At 39.3% G+C, this 16,640-nt stretch overlaps 1 protein-coding gene across 1 annotated transcript; it reads left to right on the top strand.

Annotated features, from left to right (window-relative positions):
- Positions 1 to 349: 349 nt before the first annotated feature.
- On the top strand, positions 350 to 11,588 carry LOC102226725 (serine/threonine-protein kinase 17A-like). The gene is made up of 7 exons (XM_005796701.2): positions 350 to 699; positions 3,837 to 4,049; positions 7,339 to 7,483; positions 8,013 to 8,139; positions 8,244 to 8,292; positions 8,927 to 9,106; positions 9,935 to 11,588. Exons 1-7 carry the CDS (start codon positions 605 to 607, stop codon positions 10,215 to 10,217), a joined length of 1,092 nt encoding a protein of 363 aa, XP_005796758.1. The 5' UTR covers positions 350 to 604; the 3' UTR covers positions 10,218 to 11,588.
- Positions 11,589 to 16,640: the final 5,052 nt, after the last annotated feature.

Genomic DNA, 16,640 nt, shown 5'->3' with positions numbered 1-16,640 from the left:
TAAGAACCACCGCTCAGAAGAGCAGTGTTTCAGATAACTAATCTATGCCACAGTGAATGTAGGCAAAAGTGAGTCACTTTTGAAAAGCTGTAAAAAAGGGACACTTTAATCTAGCTAAACTATTGACAAATTTAAACTGACATTATCTTCAGTTTAGTTTCAGTTTATGTAGCAAATGTAATAAACCAAACAGTAAAAATAAGAGCCTTACGTCAGTTTACCTGCATCAATAAACACCTTGCCTCCATTCGCCAGCTGACTCTAGTGTCCGCCCAGTTTAACTAGTCATTGGCTTTGCAATGCGGCGCGTCAGAAACGGGGGCTGGTTCCTAACGAGACGTTTATTTCCCAGTGTTATAGTAGCAGCCAGACTTAGTTCACAGACACAGTCAAACACTCATGTCAGCAGCATCTACTCGGTTGGGACACATTCAACCCGGCGTTTACACACTTCTTTCTGTGACTCAAGCCCACTCGTTTTTTTTTAATTATGCGAGTTGTTAGTTGAGCTGAACCCAAAATCGTGTTTTTTTCCCTTCACGTTCGTTGTGGAAAGGAGAGCGTTTACTTCCAAGGAGCGACTTCAGTGCCAAACTCAGCAGCAATGAACAAGAACGGGATTGTGACCGAAATCCACACGAAGATAAGAAAAGAGCCGTTCTCTGCCATTTACGAGCTGGTGGGCAAAGAACTGGGCAGGTGAGTTGCTTTTGTTGCGTATTTTGAACACATCGGCGGCGAAAATCCGTCAGCCGACTCTCTGGCAGTGTATCCCCAGGGGTCAGAGTTTGCAACAACGCAACGCATCAATAATCGAAAATCATGTAAACATTTTAGATTTACTCTCTGCACGTGCTTGGAAAGCGCGTTAATTGGACATTTATTGTGCCGCATTCTGTCTCGTGAGGTAGCAGCGCTTGGCACCGGGGGCGCGCGCACTGCTAATGCGCTTTAGTGGATCTCGGCTTAACATTTCCGAACAGATTATTGTTATTATTGAATATTTTAGATGCGTTGTGAAGAAGAATTGAACTTAAGGGGTTTCACAAACTGAAATCCTCCTCCAGATTTCTTATGTCAGCGCTGCTGTCAACATTAGAAGGACACTAGCGTAATGTTTCCTACTTATGCGTTCGCTGCATCACTTTGAGTGTTTGACTCTTCCGCTGTTGTAGTATGCCCACGTTTGTGGTTGAATATTGTGGTTGTAAAAGTTTCAAATCTCTTGAGCGGGGCATCGGATTTATGCTAAATAATTGTAATAATCACCCCAAATAACAGTTTCATGCAGTAAGATAATCCCCAAAACACAAATTATTGATTGTAGTGCCGACTTAGGATAGGTTCTTGACAGTTTCCTCTTCCTGTTTCTATCAAGCTTGCATTAAATCTTTCAGGCTTAATGCAAGATTCATATTTGATTGCTTCAATTAGAATTTGTTTAATGTAGATCTGAAGAAAATGTATAATTGTTTATTTCAATATCGTTGTGAGCAATATAACATTAGCAAAGGACTGCTTACATAGGGGGATATAAAATTTCAGACCCCTGTCATTCAATTTGAAAAAACATATTTGATAGACTTATCCTGTTCTTTATGCCCACATCTCTTATCAAAATCCTAGACCCAGGTGTATTGACAGTTACTGTGCTAATAAAGAGATTTAAGAGGTAATTTGGTTAATCATAATTCATGTCACAATTTTCAGTGTTAGTATTGCAACTTCATGTTGTGTACCCTCCCTTCAGGCTGTTGGTACTCTGATTGCATGGTACCAGGTCAGTTTTGCTTTCAGACTGATAACTGTGACACCAGCCACTGCTGGCCTCAGGTTGCCCATGAGGTACAGATTAGAGAAACCTCTAAAACTCCTTCTGCTTCTCATGATTTCAACCGGACAACATCCTGAGATCAGGCCCCATAATCGCATTAGGTGAAGGAATGTATGCAGACGCACAGCAGGAAATCAAGTGTAAAGTCTGTACATTAATTTGTTCACCACATTAGAGACAGGCGGTGTCTGTTTCAATATTTCCACACTTGCCTTCCTTTAACCATGTCCAGTTAAAGAAACCATGAGGCTCAGTGGCTTTTCTTTCAAGCTTCATCATCATGCTTTAAATTATGAGATTGAGTCAAAACCAGGAACAGGAACTACTCTTCCGCATGGGAAACAGGCATCTACAAGCTGCAAGGGCTGTCATTTCACATCTGACATGAGTCAGTGACCTGCTGAGGGAGACAAAGCACAGACGCAACAGGAAGCTGATTTCTCAGTCAAATTACCTAAATCTCTCAAGTGGAAGAAGGGGAATTAGTTTTGTGTCACTGTAAAGCTGATGATGGATAACAATTGTTTTGAACAGATTCTGTTGGAAGATAAATCTAAAAGTTAATAGTTTCCTCTACATAATGGCAACTTTAAATGTCAGGGTTTAAAAATTCCTCATACGTTTGCAAAAAATTAAAATACAATGAGTGAAGCAAAGCTTCTGCTTGAAGTATCACCTAAATGTTCTGTCCTTCTGAAACATGAGTGTGAACATAGCCAGCTGGAAGATGGCCTTGTTTGGTGACCTCTGACCTGCTGTCAACCTTTGAAAAGGCCTCCTGTTGCTCTTTTATGTTTCCACTTGTCACTTCTTTTCACTCCATATGTAGTTCCCAGCCCACAGATCTGAACTTGGCTAATTAAGTGTAAAAAGGCTGTGACAGCTCTCGTCTTTTTCACGCCGAACGGAGACACATCACCATTCTGTGTGCCTGGTTAACTACACAAGAGATGAAGAGTTTGTGCCTCCCAGCAGCCCGGACAAGAGCCAAAACAGAGCTAAGCCAGAAGAGTTGCTGTTTTTGGTCAGGCGCATAGTGGTCTTGGGTTAAAACTGTGGGAATTTGTCTGAAACCATGCTGACGGGTGTTTTCATTTATATTCAGTCCTGCTCTTCAACTTTTCACATTCAACTCTGTTTTCTCAGAGACTCAGAGTTCTTCCTTGGACATTGATGTTTACAATGTAGTGTCCACTTTTTTGCATGCTTATAACACTCCAATAGACCTAGAGCAAATTACCTACTGTCTGACCAGGGTCTGGTGGGTGGTCCTGGTCTGGAGGCTGCTGTTTTTAGCTGACTGGTCAGCTTTTGTATGACTTGTCAAAGGAGAATCAGTGTCTCGCTAAGGGTCTGGGCGGAGGCATCAACACTAATCCATTTGTCTCCGCTGCTGTCAGCTGGGAAGAAAGGGAAGTGGACAAGGCCTTATTATCAGCGTGGGAGGGGATGGTGGGTAATTGTGTCAGTTTGACACTTGGTGGCAATTTTGCACACATCGGACATCCTGCCATAGCCCTGGGTGACCCTTAGTACCTTCTTTGACTTCATGTGCTGAAGAAGTTATCTCAGAATTTATTTTATTATCATTCAGTTGGGCGTTTTCTATTTTTATTATTTGGATTTCCAGCAACTCGATTGTTGCATCTTTGTTGTACTTATACACTTATCAGGTCCTTGCCCACTTTCAGTAGCACTTGCCAAAAGTTTTAGGTTTATCTGCCTCTTGTCAGGCCCTTCTGAAGACTAAAGGCAAGGGAGGATAATAAGAAAGTTCAACTGAACATCTGATTCCACCCTCTTAGCAGAGCATAACAGCATTCAGTGACAGTCTGTGCGTTCAAATGATGCTTCTAAACAGCCTTATCTTTGTGTCAGTCCATAAAAGTTCTTTTTGTCATGCATCAATTCATAACCTGCTTCATCAGAAACAATCACTCATTGTCATTTGTCTGTCTCTTCGCTAATCACTCCCTTCATATCTCCCCTTTTTGGTTCCCAGGGGAAAATTTGCTGTGGTGAAGAAATGCACTGAGAAGGCAACGGGAAAGCAGTATGCTGCCAAGTTTCTGCGAAAGAGACGAAAGGGAGCAGACTGCCGCATGGACATCTTCAACGAGATAGCAGTGCTGGAGCTGGCCAAGGCCAACCCATATGTGGTGGGACTGCACGAGGTCTACGAAACCAACTCCGAAATTATCCTGATTCTGGAATGGTAAGTCAGCACTTTTAAACTGTCTGAAAAATGCAGAAACACTACTTAAGTGTTTCTGTTTGCAAACAAAGTCGGCCCTCCTTGTTCTACTGCTGATGAGATGGATGCTATAGTAATTTTCTCAATAATTCATCACTTTGGAAAAGCTGCAATCTAATGATGCGGCTTTTCATCACTTAAGATCAGAAAATCTCTTAATCGTCGGCCAACAAAAGCATCCTTTGTCTGGTTGCTCACCCAGTTTCTAGTTGATGTGAAAGATTTTCTTTTTTTAGTTTATCTTTACGTCAGAGCACATTTTGTCATGCAACATCCTGTGCTTTGCTGGGGCATAGCTTCTGGGTTTTCTTGTGAATAGAGACATGTGTCTAATGTGCAGTCTTGAGTTATTGTTGCATATAGTCTACCTTATATGGAAATTCTCTGTGGTTATTCGCTCTTCCTGCTTCACTATATCAGGTTCTTGCTGTGGCAGATGACGGGAACTGTCACTTTAAACGCTAATGTTGCAAAAGTGCATTTAGAGTTCTGTGAGTAAATGACTTATTGAACCACAGATTGCTCATTTAAAATTTGCTGATCAGTGCTTAAGGCAGTGTTCTGCCCTCGACTACACATGGAAACTAGCCAGACATTGTCACTAAAACAGAGGAATCCTATTGACTGTCTGGTTGTTGACTGTTATGATTGAATGATGTAAGATGTAAATGTCCCTTGGCTGCGATGATGACATTGTGCAATTAGAATTCGGAAAGGCTGCTTAGTGGACGAATTACCTCATTTGACTCATTAGAGATGGCTAACGTACCTTTTTACAGTACTGCTCAGTGACCAAACCGAAGACCTCACTGGTCATTCCCATCCCAGACTTGAAATGCTACTGCAGAACAAAAGCTGCTCTGTGGCAGCATTTCACTACTTGAATCAAGTGTGAAAGGGGAAGTAACACCACAGTTCAACTCCCCATGCCTGCAGAGAAAACATAACAGTAGGTCAGTCAGCATGGGTCCTCAGTTACCCTTGCTGCACACGAACAATATCATAATACTCAGCAGCAGGGCTTTTAAATGTCAGACACTATCGCCTTCCTTGCACACAAGGCGTCAAACTTGCTGTAACACTAAAGGTGAAACCCATAAACCAGTTCGAAGCTGCATCTCTGAAGTGTCTAACCTCATTTTCAAGAATTGTAAACCATTTTCCATTTCCTGTGGCTTTAAATGTAAGCGTCAAGCGAGGCTCCGAAAAATTGCACAGCCCCATGCTTGTTTAAGATGTCGTGCATGCACTCATGCGTACGTCACAGCCACAACCACATCCGTGCCAATGACAAATAAATGGCAAAGGCTGATTTCTGATAACCTGAAAATGCAAGCTTCGATGTGTCCGTTTCAAAGAAACCTGCAGCAAGATGATGACACATTTTACAGATTGTCACTTTGATGACAAATGAGTTCTCAAAAGTACTTTTAGCCACTAGATCTCCCAGTCATAGTGACGTAGCTTTTCATTTCTTTTACTTGTTGTGCATATATCTAAAACTTTACCATGAGGTTTTGTTTTGTTTTTTTCAAATCACGCACACTTAAACTAATTATAGTAACTTATGGATGTAAAATATACATTGCTTCAGTCTCTTATTTCTTATTTCATGTTTCCGTTAAAGGGTCTCCTGTTTTTTTTTTTTTCTTAAATGTCAGTATGTGACATAACACCGACCTCACTGGACTTCAACTGAACCATTACCGACACAAAGTATTGTCCAGGAAAGTCATCCAACTGTTCGGTTATCCTTGGTGACACTGGTTGGCAGGGTGCTGACATAAATGAGTGCCCCAGCTTGGTGGTCTGCCAACATTGGCTTTGATGAAATGGCTTCTGCTGCAGATTATAGCAGAATTTGTTTTTTCTTAACAAAGACAATAACTTATTTTCCTCTGTCTCTTTACCTTATTACTGAAATTGACTTCAGGCCAGGTCTTTGTGCTTTTACACATTTTCCCACTGAGTTAGTCACTTTTGCTCCCAAAACAACATCAAATGCATTTAATACCTTTCTTGGAAAGAAGGAAAACAAAGCGTTCCTGGTTAAAACATGTTGTCTCTATTGAATTTAAGCAAAGCAGACTTTATCGAGATAGAAAATTCCTAGATGGTTCTCTGCTGACAGCTTTATGAAGGCAGTGAAGCACTTTGTCCTTTCAGGTGCTTAGCTGTTCAAACAGACTTTGGAAGTGCTGGCATTAAAAATTAACGTTGACAGATTTAAGTTTAGTTTTGGAAACTGTGACTCAGGAAGAAAAAAGGTTTTCTTCTTGCCACTTAGGTCAAAAATATTCAGTGAAATTCAAGCATGAAGACTGGAATTGCATCCAGTTGGTGTAGAAATGAAACAAATGTCAGAGTAAACAGTTTAGCTGCTTTGAGAACCTTCATTATTTATGGAGGTAGGATGCTTGTTGATACAGTTAAAATCAATAAACAGTTCATGAATGGCCATGATATGTTATTTTACAAAATTTGTTAAAAGTAGAGGCCTAGAAAGAGACAAGAAAATGATGGTTATGTAACATCGTGCCCAGGGCTTGCTCCCAAAGCTTTCCCTCTGAGGATGAAAAGTATGTGTGCCTTCTAAATCCCCAGCACATGGTTGTAGTTTCTTTTTTTTGGGAGGGGAGACCTTTCAGCTTGAGGCTCTGATTTAACTGATCTTGGGCATCTAACATAAATCCACCATGTCTCCACTCTACTTAACTGTGTTGCACAAGAACACCAAGAACCGTCAGGAATCGGACAATTTCTGCCTTGAAAACTTTGAGTCCAAAATTATTTATTTAGCAAACAAGTCAGCAATTTTGCAGATTGAGGTTACCGTATCCTCTCTTTATGACTTCATACAGGTTTAACATAATTTCCTTTTGTATTCACCAATGTTCTAGGCTTTGATTAGTTTTGCATTGTTGGCCTCTGCTTCTTCCTCCTATTTTACTAAACTCAATAGCTATATATCAGGCTGTAATAGATCTAATCACAGCCTCTTACTGCATGTAGCATTCTTATCTCAATCATTTTTTCTAAGAATAGGAAGATACAATCACAGGCAGGATGCCTAAAATGTTATTGATTTATGTTCAGCCCTCCTATATGTGTAGACGTGGACGAACTTTGATCTTTAAAACCAAAGTACGGTAATGAATAAATCTTTTGCAGAAATATAGGTTTCTCTATGTTGCTGGTAACTAATGTGATTAATTTATTCTGATGTTTCCATCTTGTGCTGTCGCTGCAGTGCTGCAGGTGGGGAGATCTTTGACCAGTGTGTGGCTGATAACGACGAAGCCTTCACAGAGAAAGATGTGATACGACTAGCCAAGCAGATCCTGAATGGAGTCGCCTTCCTGCATCGAAACAATGTTGTCCATCTGGATCTGAAAGTAAGGACACAATTTCTAGGACACGGGAGGACAAATTATGCCCTTGAGGCGCACAGTGAGAAAGAGGGTTTTTCTGTTATGCAACCAGAGCTCATTCGGTGTGTAGTGACTGTGTTCCTTTGAGGAATAAGTTCAGTGGTCTTAACATAGCTATTATGTTTAGTTCAATGCGTTCAACCTTTTTTTGGTTTCTTACAAAACCACACATTCATTGAACTTTACCACTTACCCACCCCCAGAAATAGACTCAGTTGTATTCACATTTTGATTTTTCCAACCTCTAAACAAGCGTAGTGGTGTAGCCAAGAGGATCCCAATAGGCTCAGAGAATGATCTAAGATCAGAACAGCAACCTGTAAGCTAATGAACTACACCCTAATCTTGTCAGGAGTGTCTAGCCAGAATACCTTGAAATCATTCACACAGATAGCTGATGACGCCAGCTGTAAGAGCTCAAGTCACTTCAAGTGTGTATATATAGTCATTATGTAACAGAACTTTGCCTAATCTTTGTGTGTTTTCTCTCCAGCCCCAGAACATCTTGTTGACCAGTGCCAAACCCCTGGGGGATATTCGTATTGTGGACTTTGGCTTGTCCAGAAGAATGGACAAGATCGCAGAGGTCAGGGAGATTCTGGGTACCCCAGAATATGTGGGTGAGTTCTGGTTTCAGCTTTTAAATTCTCAGATTCGCATGAATCTTTTCACATTTGAGGGCTCATAATTCATGACTAATTGGGCTTGTGCTTCTCATTTTCAGCACCAGAAATCCTGAACTATGAACCCATCAGCATTGCTACGGACATGTGGTAAGGGCGCTACTTTGCTATTTATTTTAATACAATAGAATACATACATCACTGATTCAACATGAATACAATAATTAGAACATTGTCAGGCTTGCAAGTCAAAGAGGTAATACAGTCATTCAATTAGGGTTTGGTTTTTAATGCCATAGGCTATTAGCCTTCGAAGGCTGAAGGTTCGAAACCCCTGCCATACAACAACTTTATTTGGATACAAAATTAAATATCCATTAGATAATAGGTTGAAGAATACAATTTAATTATGATTTTTCTTTTCTTAGAAGGCTAAATGTTCAAGCTTAAAATTGCAAAAATCATTAGAATAATTATAAAATCCAATATGGCTGCCTTGTACATAAAACTTTGTAAAAATTGTCACAAGATAGTTTTATTTGTACTTTTAGCAGTTTGCTGTTTTGATGTTTCAAAATGTGGGAAAATAAGTTGGTATTACCAGTAGTGTTTAGTTTAGACATAATTTTGCAAATTCTTCTGTGTTTGTTATCAACTTGGAGCAGGATCATGGTTAAGATCACGGCTTAAAGGAAGTCAGGCAGATTAGTCATTGTGAATTGTGTGAAACCATCTAAGAAGACACCTTTGCCCCATAACATCCTCCTTCTTCTTTCTTTTCCAGGAGTATTGGGGTCCTGATCTACGTCATGCTGACGGGCGAGTCTCCATTTCTGGGTGATGACAAGCAGGAGACATTCCTCAACATTTCCCAAGTCAATGTAGATTATTCACAGGACACGTTTGAAGGGATTTCCTCCCTGGCAGTTGACTTTATCAAGTCCTTATTGGTGAAAACCCCCAGGTGAGGATTTTATTTGGAAATGATTTATTTTTTTCATATGTATGAATGTGTTTTATTCCTTCCCTTTAGACATCCAGTACTGTTGGTCTGGCTTCCTTGAATTGAGAGTGTCAGATTTGCTCTACAGCAAAATAAGAATTGAAAATATTCCTTGGTTGTGCAATTGACTTAAAGATGAAGTTAACCGGATACTTTGAGCTAAATCAATAATCTCCTTCTATCTGCATCACCTTAAATGGATTGTCACACCAAGGAAGAGAGTCACATTCACAACCAGCAGAACTACATGCGTGTAGTCACGTGATTTGCGTTACTGTGGCACAAAGTAATTTCCTCTTTCTGCAAATTCTAACTGCAAACTTGGCTTCATTTACAGAAAAAAAAATTTCATTTTATTGTTTTGGACACAAAATTAACAGCCTTGCAAGTCTGTTGAAAGAAAAGAAAAAGTTCTGATTAACCTCACTTCTACCCTAATTAAACTGCTCCAGCAAAGAGGCCTTCATTTGCAGCTATAATTTGTCTGTCTCACGGCCAAAGCCACAATCTCGAGTCAGTATCATTTAATTGCAACAGATTAGCGGTTGCAATAGGGGGGGGGGAATGCAAGTTTTTCTTATGATTTTGGGTCTTAATGAGACAAAGGGAACAACATATTTTAGAGCTGAAAGTACTGTTTATGTGGTTTTGCGAAACCAGTGATGAAAAGGAACATACCCGACGTCTGAGAGAATTGATTGAATTCGGAAGACCCAGGCCATCAAATGATTATACAAACTGTTTGGGGATTTCCACTCATCCACAGTGTTATTGTGTTTGTGTGCACAGGAAGAGAGCCACGGCAGAAGAATGTCTCAATCACCCCTGGCTGAACCCCCACTCCCCCTCCCACCCGCACCTCCACGCGATGTCGGCCTCCTCGCTCGACGAGCCCGAGATGAGCCAGTCGGAATCGGAGCCCGAGAGCCCGGCTCCTTCCCCGGAGCTGGCCTTTGAATCGTTCCTCATATGCCCGGTTCAGGGCGAGCTGAAGACGGGCCGCCACACCTTCTCCTTCAGCGAGCCTCCTTTCCGCACGCGGTCCGAAATAAAGCAGGAGCTGATATGCTGACCCAAGTTTCACTTGCGGTGAGAGACAAGATGGATCCAAACTGAACGGAGCAGAGGCTGAGGAGCCAGTGAGCCTGCAGCTTCAGGGGCCGTGCTCTGCAGCTGCTTTACGCCTGGCTGCCTTTACTGCTGTGATGTCTTTGAGCTGAGCTTTTTGTGGCTTCATACCTCTGCCTGTTTTTGTGTGACTGTGCTTTTGAACGGATTTGGAAAAACTGCGCAGCAGGAGAAGCATTTGAGGACAGACAAAGCAGGAAAAAAAGTGGGAGATGGCACACGAGGACCTTGTTGCACGACTGCACTGCTGCCTTAAGAGTGACAGAACTGAACTCGGCTGCACACTGTCCCCTGCACTGGTTTCTTTTTACCTATCCAGCCTGTCGGACTGGGTTGCAGTTCTTTCGTTCTTCGCGCATCAGAATAATTTATCTCTCTGTTGACTTGTAAATACTTTCTCTGTAATACTTTGAAGACGGTAAAGAACTGAAACCTGGTTCTATTTAAAAAAAAAAAAAAAAGGAAATGCAACAGAGGGCAGCACCTATGCTGAAGCCAGACATTAAATGTTGTTTTTTTTATGTTTATTTATGTTTGACTCATCATGCCTCAGCCCCTTAATATTCAAGCCACATAAATGCTTGAGATTAAGGCTGCTATAGTAGCATTCTTATTTTTTAAGACAATCTTGAGCACTTTTTTATTTTGTTTGTTGAATTAAAGGCTCATGAAGCATAATCCACTGTTGCACAGTGTACTGTACAAATAAACTGTTTTTCATCCCTATGTTTATGCCACGTGACCTGAATATAATGTGCCATGTTTTTTGGGGGGGGTTTGTCAGCCACTCTTGTTAAATTCAGTTCAACCTTATATTTTGGGCTTTTGCACAGGTTGCACAAGATGTTTTGTACCCAAATGGAAGGTTGCTTCTAGATTCATGCTTTTTGTCCAAGAAAGAGGAAACCATAGAAGTCTGAGAGCCTCCGACTGATTATTTAATTTGTTATATATATATAAAAAAAACTTAACACAATCTGTATTTGTATAAATATCTGATTCCTGCCTTCAGATTTTTGGGGAGCAGAGAAATCAGAAAGCATTTCTCAAAACTAAGAAAGTACTAAAATGTATATTGTGAGCTATGAGAATTAATCTGAAAAAGAAAAACAATTTTCTACCAGTTGTCAACGTTTAGCATCAATATTCCTTTTTCTACAGTTACTTAGATTCATTCCTGTTTTACTTTTTGAATTTCAGAAAGGTTTGTACTTGTCCTTGTGGACATCATGTTGATATAAATACATGTTTGTTTATGGCATGCATTGCAAAATGTACTAAGAAAAAAAGAAAATACATGTGCTTTTGTATCAAACACTGTTGTCGTATACTTATTGAAATAGAACTACATTTAATTTTCAATTAACTAAAGAATTGAAGCACCTTATTTATATAGGACAGAGGTCATCAACCTTTACAATTCAGAGCCACGTTTTCCTCTTGCTTCTACTACATTACATTTATCTTGAGTTGTAAAAACTACTTGACCGCCTTTGATTAAACATAGCTTATCGATATATATATTTATACGTGTAATATAACATTTAATTGTTTTGCGGTTAAAGGCCAATACCTTTATTACTTTTTTTTAACGTCTTGGAACAGTGAACTTTTGCATATATATTAACTTGAATTATACATTCGGCACAACTAGCATGTGGTCTTGATGTCAAAAACATTACAACACTAAGAGAACTCTTTGTAGTGAGAATAGAGCAGAATTGCATAGAGAGGCAATGGCCAGGCTAGGATAACGCTAAAGTGTCTAATGCATTAGAAAAGTTGCTATTAGACTTTTTATTACTTTTATATCAAAATAATGCTCAGTACGCTCTGTATTAATTAGCCCAACATATTGGGAACCACTCTGGAGAGACTAAAGAGACACGTGCTCATCGACAGCTTCAGGTCACAGACCTGTTAGACAGCATAGGACTTTTTCTATAGTGCCAAAATAAGTGTACGCAGCACCGATGTCATCATAGAGAAGAAAAAATAGAGGTGTAAATGTCTGTAACCTGATCAGAACAGATCTCTTATAAAAAGTCTCATTTCTTGTTTCTGGGTTCTCTAACTTCCTCCCACAGTTCAAAATCATCACTGTTAAATTAATTGGTTATCCAAATAAGTCCTTAGTTACTTATGAGTGTGTGCATGCCTGGTTACGGGTCCTGTGTTGCCTTTTGATAATTTAGTGGCCTAACTAGGGTGCACCCTTGATTCTCGTCCAGTCAAGACAGGCAGACAACTGGTAGCTGTAGGGATCTCTAGTCAGATAAAGTCTTAGTGCTAAGTCTGCAAAATTAGATGAAACACAAAAATACAAGCCGAGATCTGCACTTGCAGGAAAACATGCCATTACACATTTCACTAGATCACACATTATAACTGAGGGGGGTTTATGTGAGAGCACACAAGCACCAGAGATATGCCATAGAATACCTCAGTTTGCCCTCCTTTGAAAATTAATAAAAATTATGATAAATAAGTAAGTAAACATCCTTTAAAAACTTACTCAGGCAATTGAAATCAAAGTCTGTACTGCATTTCAGTACATTTTCCAACAAACATAACTGTGAGGTTTGGACTAAGATGAGCTAAATCCTTCCTTGCTACTTTGGCATCACTGCTTGTGCTATCAGAAACAAACTGATGATAAATTCTTTGAAAAGGAAAGGGAAAAACTCAAATTTTCAGACTTTTTATCTAGCATCTAAATTTCTTGTTTCCATCTGTTGCTTCTATTTAATTGCAAAGGAAACATGTCTGGAAGAGGCTCCCAACACATATATTTATGAAGTGTTTAACAATCTTGACATGATTTTACAAGGAAACAAGAGAAAATCTTCCTACTGGAATGCACTTTTATAGCACCCGTGATTGTAAGCGTGAAGCACCTTTACATTTATTGGTACCTCCGGCAAAGCCGTGTTAAAAACTATCCAAAACATTTTAATTTCAGTTGCACAATCTTACACTGAGCATTTTAGAGAAGCAGCACCTTTAACTTGAGGGCTATTACAACAGAAGAAGAAATGTTCACATTAAAAATATGACACAACACAACAACTGGTGAATAAATGTTACTGAACCAGCTTCAGATTCTGCTTTCTTTTAAAGAATGATCTAAACATTCCAGTTTCCTGCATTTTTCAGACTCTCATCAGAAGAGCAAAGCAAGAGAAAATGCCCTCTAGCAAGGTAGATGCATGTTGCAGTTTGTATCTCAAGATAAGGCTTGAGATACAGTTGAGTTTTGGTGAGTTAGTCACCAAAACTCAGTCTATGGTTACAAAATTTTAAAGAACAAGTCAAAACAACTATAACTGTGATCTTCAAGTCTAAGTGGAGAGTTAATCTTGCCACCTCACAGAGTGAAAGGAATGGTAAAAGGAGAGAGATTAATCTAGGACTCTAGAAAACTGCATCTGATTTTTCTGGTGGAGAAAATTTCCTTAAGAAAGTGGAATTTCATTAAAGATTTTATACACATCTTCACCAATGGGGAGGATGCTGTAGATTCCGGTCTAATGATTGGCCTTTTGACAGCTTCAACTGAGTTAAAAAAAAAGTCTTCTGGACAGAACTTTTAAAGGATCTTTGGTGTTCTTAAAGAAACTTCTCCTCATTATGTACTTAGGGTGCCTAAGCAGAAACTAAAACAGCACCTTAAGTTCATAAAATATCCCAAGAGATTTGCATCAGCAAGCAGGAATTCGACCTTATTTGATCTTAAACATGGGAAGCCCCAATAAATACAAAAACAGCAATAATTTGCCGCATGCTACATGAACTAGTCATTGTTCTAGCATAGACTTTATTTCAAAGGGATAACTGATGTTCTAATCTTTTTTGTGTGTCTCAATTTGCCTTCCAGTGTGTGTTTGACTCTTACTGCTGAAAGACAAGGGAGATCTAAACCCCAAACACACAGCTCTGGTCGGCTTTGCTCGTAAAGCATCTGTTTTTCGAGTCAACATACCTATTTACAGAATCTGAGTATCACAGAGGGAAAAAAATGTGCTCTCTTGGGCCAGACTTCCATAAATATCCAACAGCTTCTCTGAACAGGAAATGCCAGCATCCTTTAAAGAGGAAGCAGCAGTAATACTTAGGTAGCAAAGTTTCTTTCTCTTTCATGTTTACTTGTGTCAGGCCAAACAATATCAGAGCCTGAATTCTTGCTTTAATGTGCTCTTCCTCCTGTTTTCAGCTCTGAGCTTCTTCTTCAGAGGTGCTGCAGCCAATAAGGAGAAAGTCGAACTTCCTGCAGGGTCCTAATCTGGTGGCTCTTTGCTGGATGGGCTGCTTCCCCTGAAGAAAATCCTGCTGCTGCATGGAGCTGAGGAATGCCAGAAATGTTCATAACTGGCCTCCTTTCTTCTTCTTCTCTTTTTTTAAAAAACTATGTCCTTTATGCCTTCCTTCCCCCCGCATCTCTTCCATGTGAGGTTTTGTTTTCTCAGCAGCAGATGGTATTGTTTCCATTCTGCATCCACACACAAACAGATGCGGTTACAGAAGAGGCTCATTTATCCACTCTTTCTTAGAAAACTCGGATATAAGATGACCGATAGAAAATGATTTATAACAGATGTAGCCACAGTTTGTCTGATACTTGCATGTGCAGCAAAGTCTGGGTTTGTGATATAAAAAAAAAAAAAACTTGGCTCATGAAGATTCAACAAATCCCACGATGCATTTCAACCAGATATGCTGCTTTAGTCAGATTCTTTGGACTAAAATTAAAAGTATTTGTGTTGTTTTAAAGTGACACTAATGTGAGATACTAAAAAGTCCAGTGGGCTGTATTGGGTCAAGATAAAATTAATATACAGTATAAGGATTATTCCCTTATTATATAAAGTATTAAAAGTAAAGTTGTTTTGTTTTATTTCATACTAACTGCACCTACTAGGGTTGATCTGGGTGAAGCTCTTACATAACAGTTTCAGGTCAGGTATCATCATAACTGTAATCAAACATTTGTTTATGTAAATCTCTTTCCTTCGTCATAGTCAAATAATAAAACACATCTGGGTGGATGATAACAAGGAGGAGACATTTTAAAAGGCTTTCGGAATAAGAAAGAGCATTGCTAAAATTTTATTTTACATGCACTGTCACAAAGAATAAAGTAAACATGACTTAAAATTTTTTTTACTAAGTGTTAGGAATGGCTATGCACATCTGTTGTTATTTTTGGTATAGCTCTCCCTCGTCTAATATTCTTTGTAACTTCCTCTATGTACACATGAGGACAAAATACGTTCTGGAATGTCAACTTGGTTTTATTACAGATATGCGACGTTGTCAGCTCTGACCACATTTCAAATGGAAGTCAGTTTTCTCAGAAATCCGGTTATGATCCCACTTTATTTTTTATTACCGTAAAAATTGTGAGCCCAGATCCATGTAGGCGTTTTTTTTCCCCCCTAAGTCCTGGTTCAGGTCTTCGCCTTTCATCTGCCCTACTTGCTATCTCTCAAGCTTAGTCACATTATCTCTAGATCACTTTCTGTGCACCGGTTTTCTTGGTAACTTCCCTTTAATCTTGCATGATGGGAAATTCCTTTATACCCGTGTTCCTGCATGGTGACATTGTCACTATAGGGAGGATTTTAATAACAGAGTATTAAGAAAACAAGTGTGTTTTCTCTAACGATCCCTCCTTATTTTCTTTTCTATTATCTGCCTAATAAATACATCATTAAATCACAAATGTAAATTTAAAAGATAGTGCGATTTCTACTAATTTATTCATTCACTACTACAATTCAGGGTGTAAAATGGTATTTCTACGAAGAAATTGTCAGTTTTTTATAAATATTAGTCAGCCAAGAAAACATATTTAAACTGTTAAGTCTTGGGCTACATTTCACTATTGTTAATGTAAAGGCTTCAACTCAGACTTTTGAAGCACTAAAAATAATTAGTATTACTGCAGCAATGTCAGAACTAAAGTGATGATGACAAGTCTCCGGCTCAAATTAAGGGTTATGTAATCTAGAAGAAAAAAGTCAAGACAAATGTTGAACAATAGGGCGTAGCTTAATGTTACGGATCAGCAATTCAAACATGTGAAGGGTGTGTCGGGAACAAACCCGGCTGAGGAGACGGATCAAGTCAAACACATCATCATTTGTCATTTTCGCATGAGGCATTGGCAGTCTTGTTCTCAGATACATTCAAATCAGCAATGGCATAAGTACTTTCACAAGTTCTGAACTTCAAAATGTTCTTTTTTGATAAACTCAGTGCAGCTAAAAAAGTCTGACATTATCATAGTTATTTTTTGACTACTAACGGCTGCTATAAACTGATAAGTAGAATAAATGTTTATTGCATATAGAAAGGAGAAAGATTT

The sequence above is a fragment of the Xiphophorus maculatus genome, chromosome 16 (assembly GCF_002775205.1).
Source record: "Xiphophorus maculatus strain JP 163 A chromosome 16, X_maculatus-5.0-male, whole genome shotgun sequence".
NCBI lineage: Eukaryota > Metazoa > Chordata > Actinopteri > Cyprinodontiformes > Poeciliidae > Xiphophorus > Xiphophorus maculatus.
The sequence above is the reverse complement of the archived record's forward strand: the minus strand, read 5'-3'. Positions and strand labels throughout refer to the sequence as shown.

Excerpts from the sequence above, each read along its gene's own strand:
- LOC102226725 (XM_005796701.2), top strand. The coding sequence starts at position 605 with ATGAACAAGAACGGGATTGTGACCGAAATCCACACGAAGATAAGAAAA. Across the intron at positions 700-3,836 it reads GTGGGCAAAGAACTGGGCAG|GGGAAAATTTGCTGTGGTGA; the intron begins GTGAGTTGCTTT and ends TTTGGTTCCCAG. Across the intron at positions 4,050-7,338 it reads ATTATCCTGATTCTGGAATG|TGCTGCAGGTGGGGAGATCT; the intron begins GTAAGTCAGCAC and ends CTGTCGCTGCAG.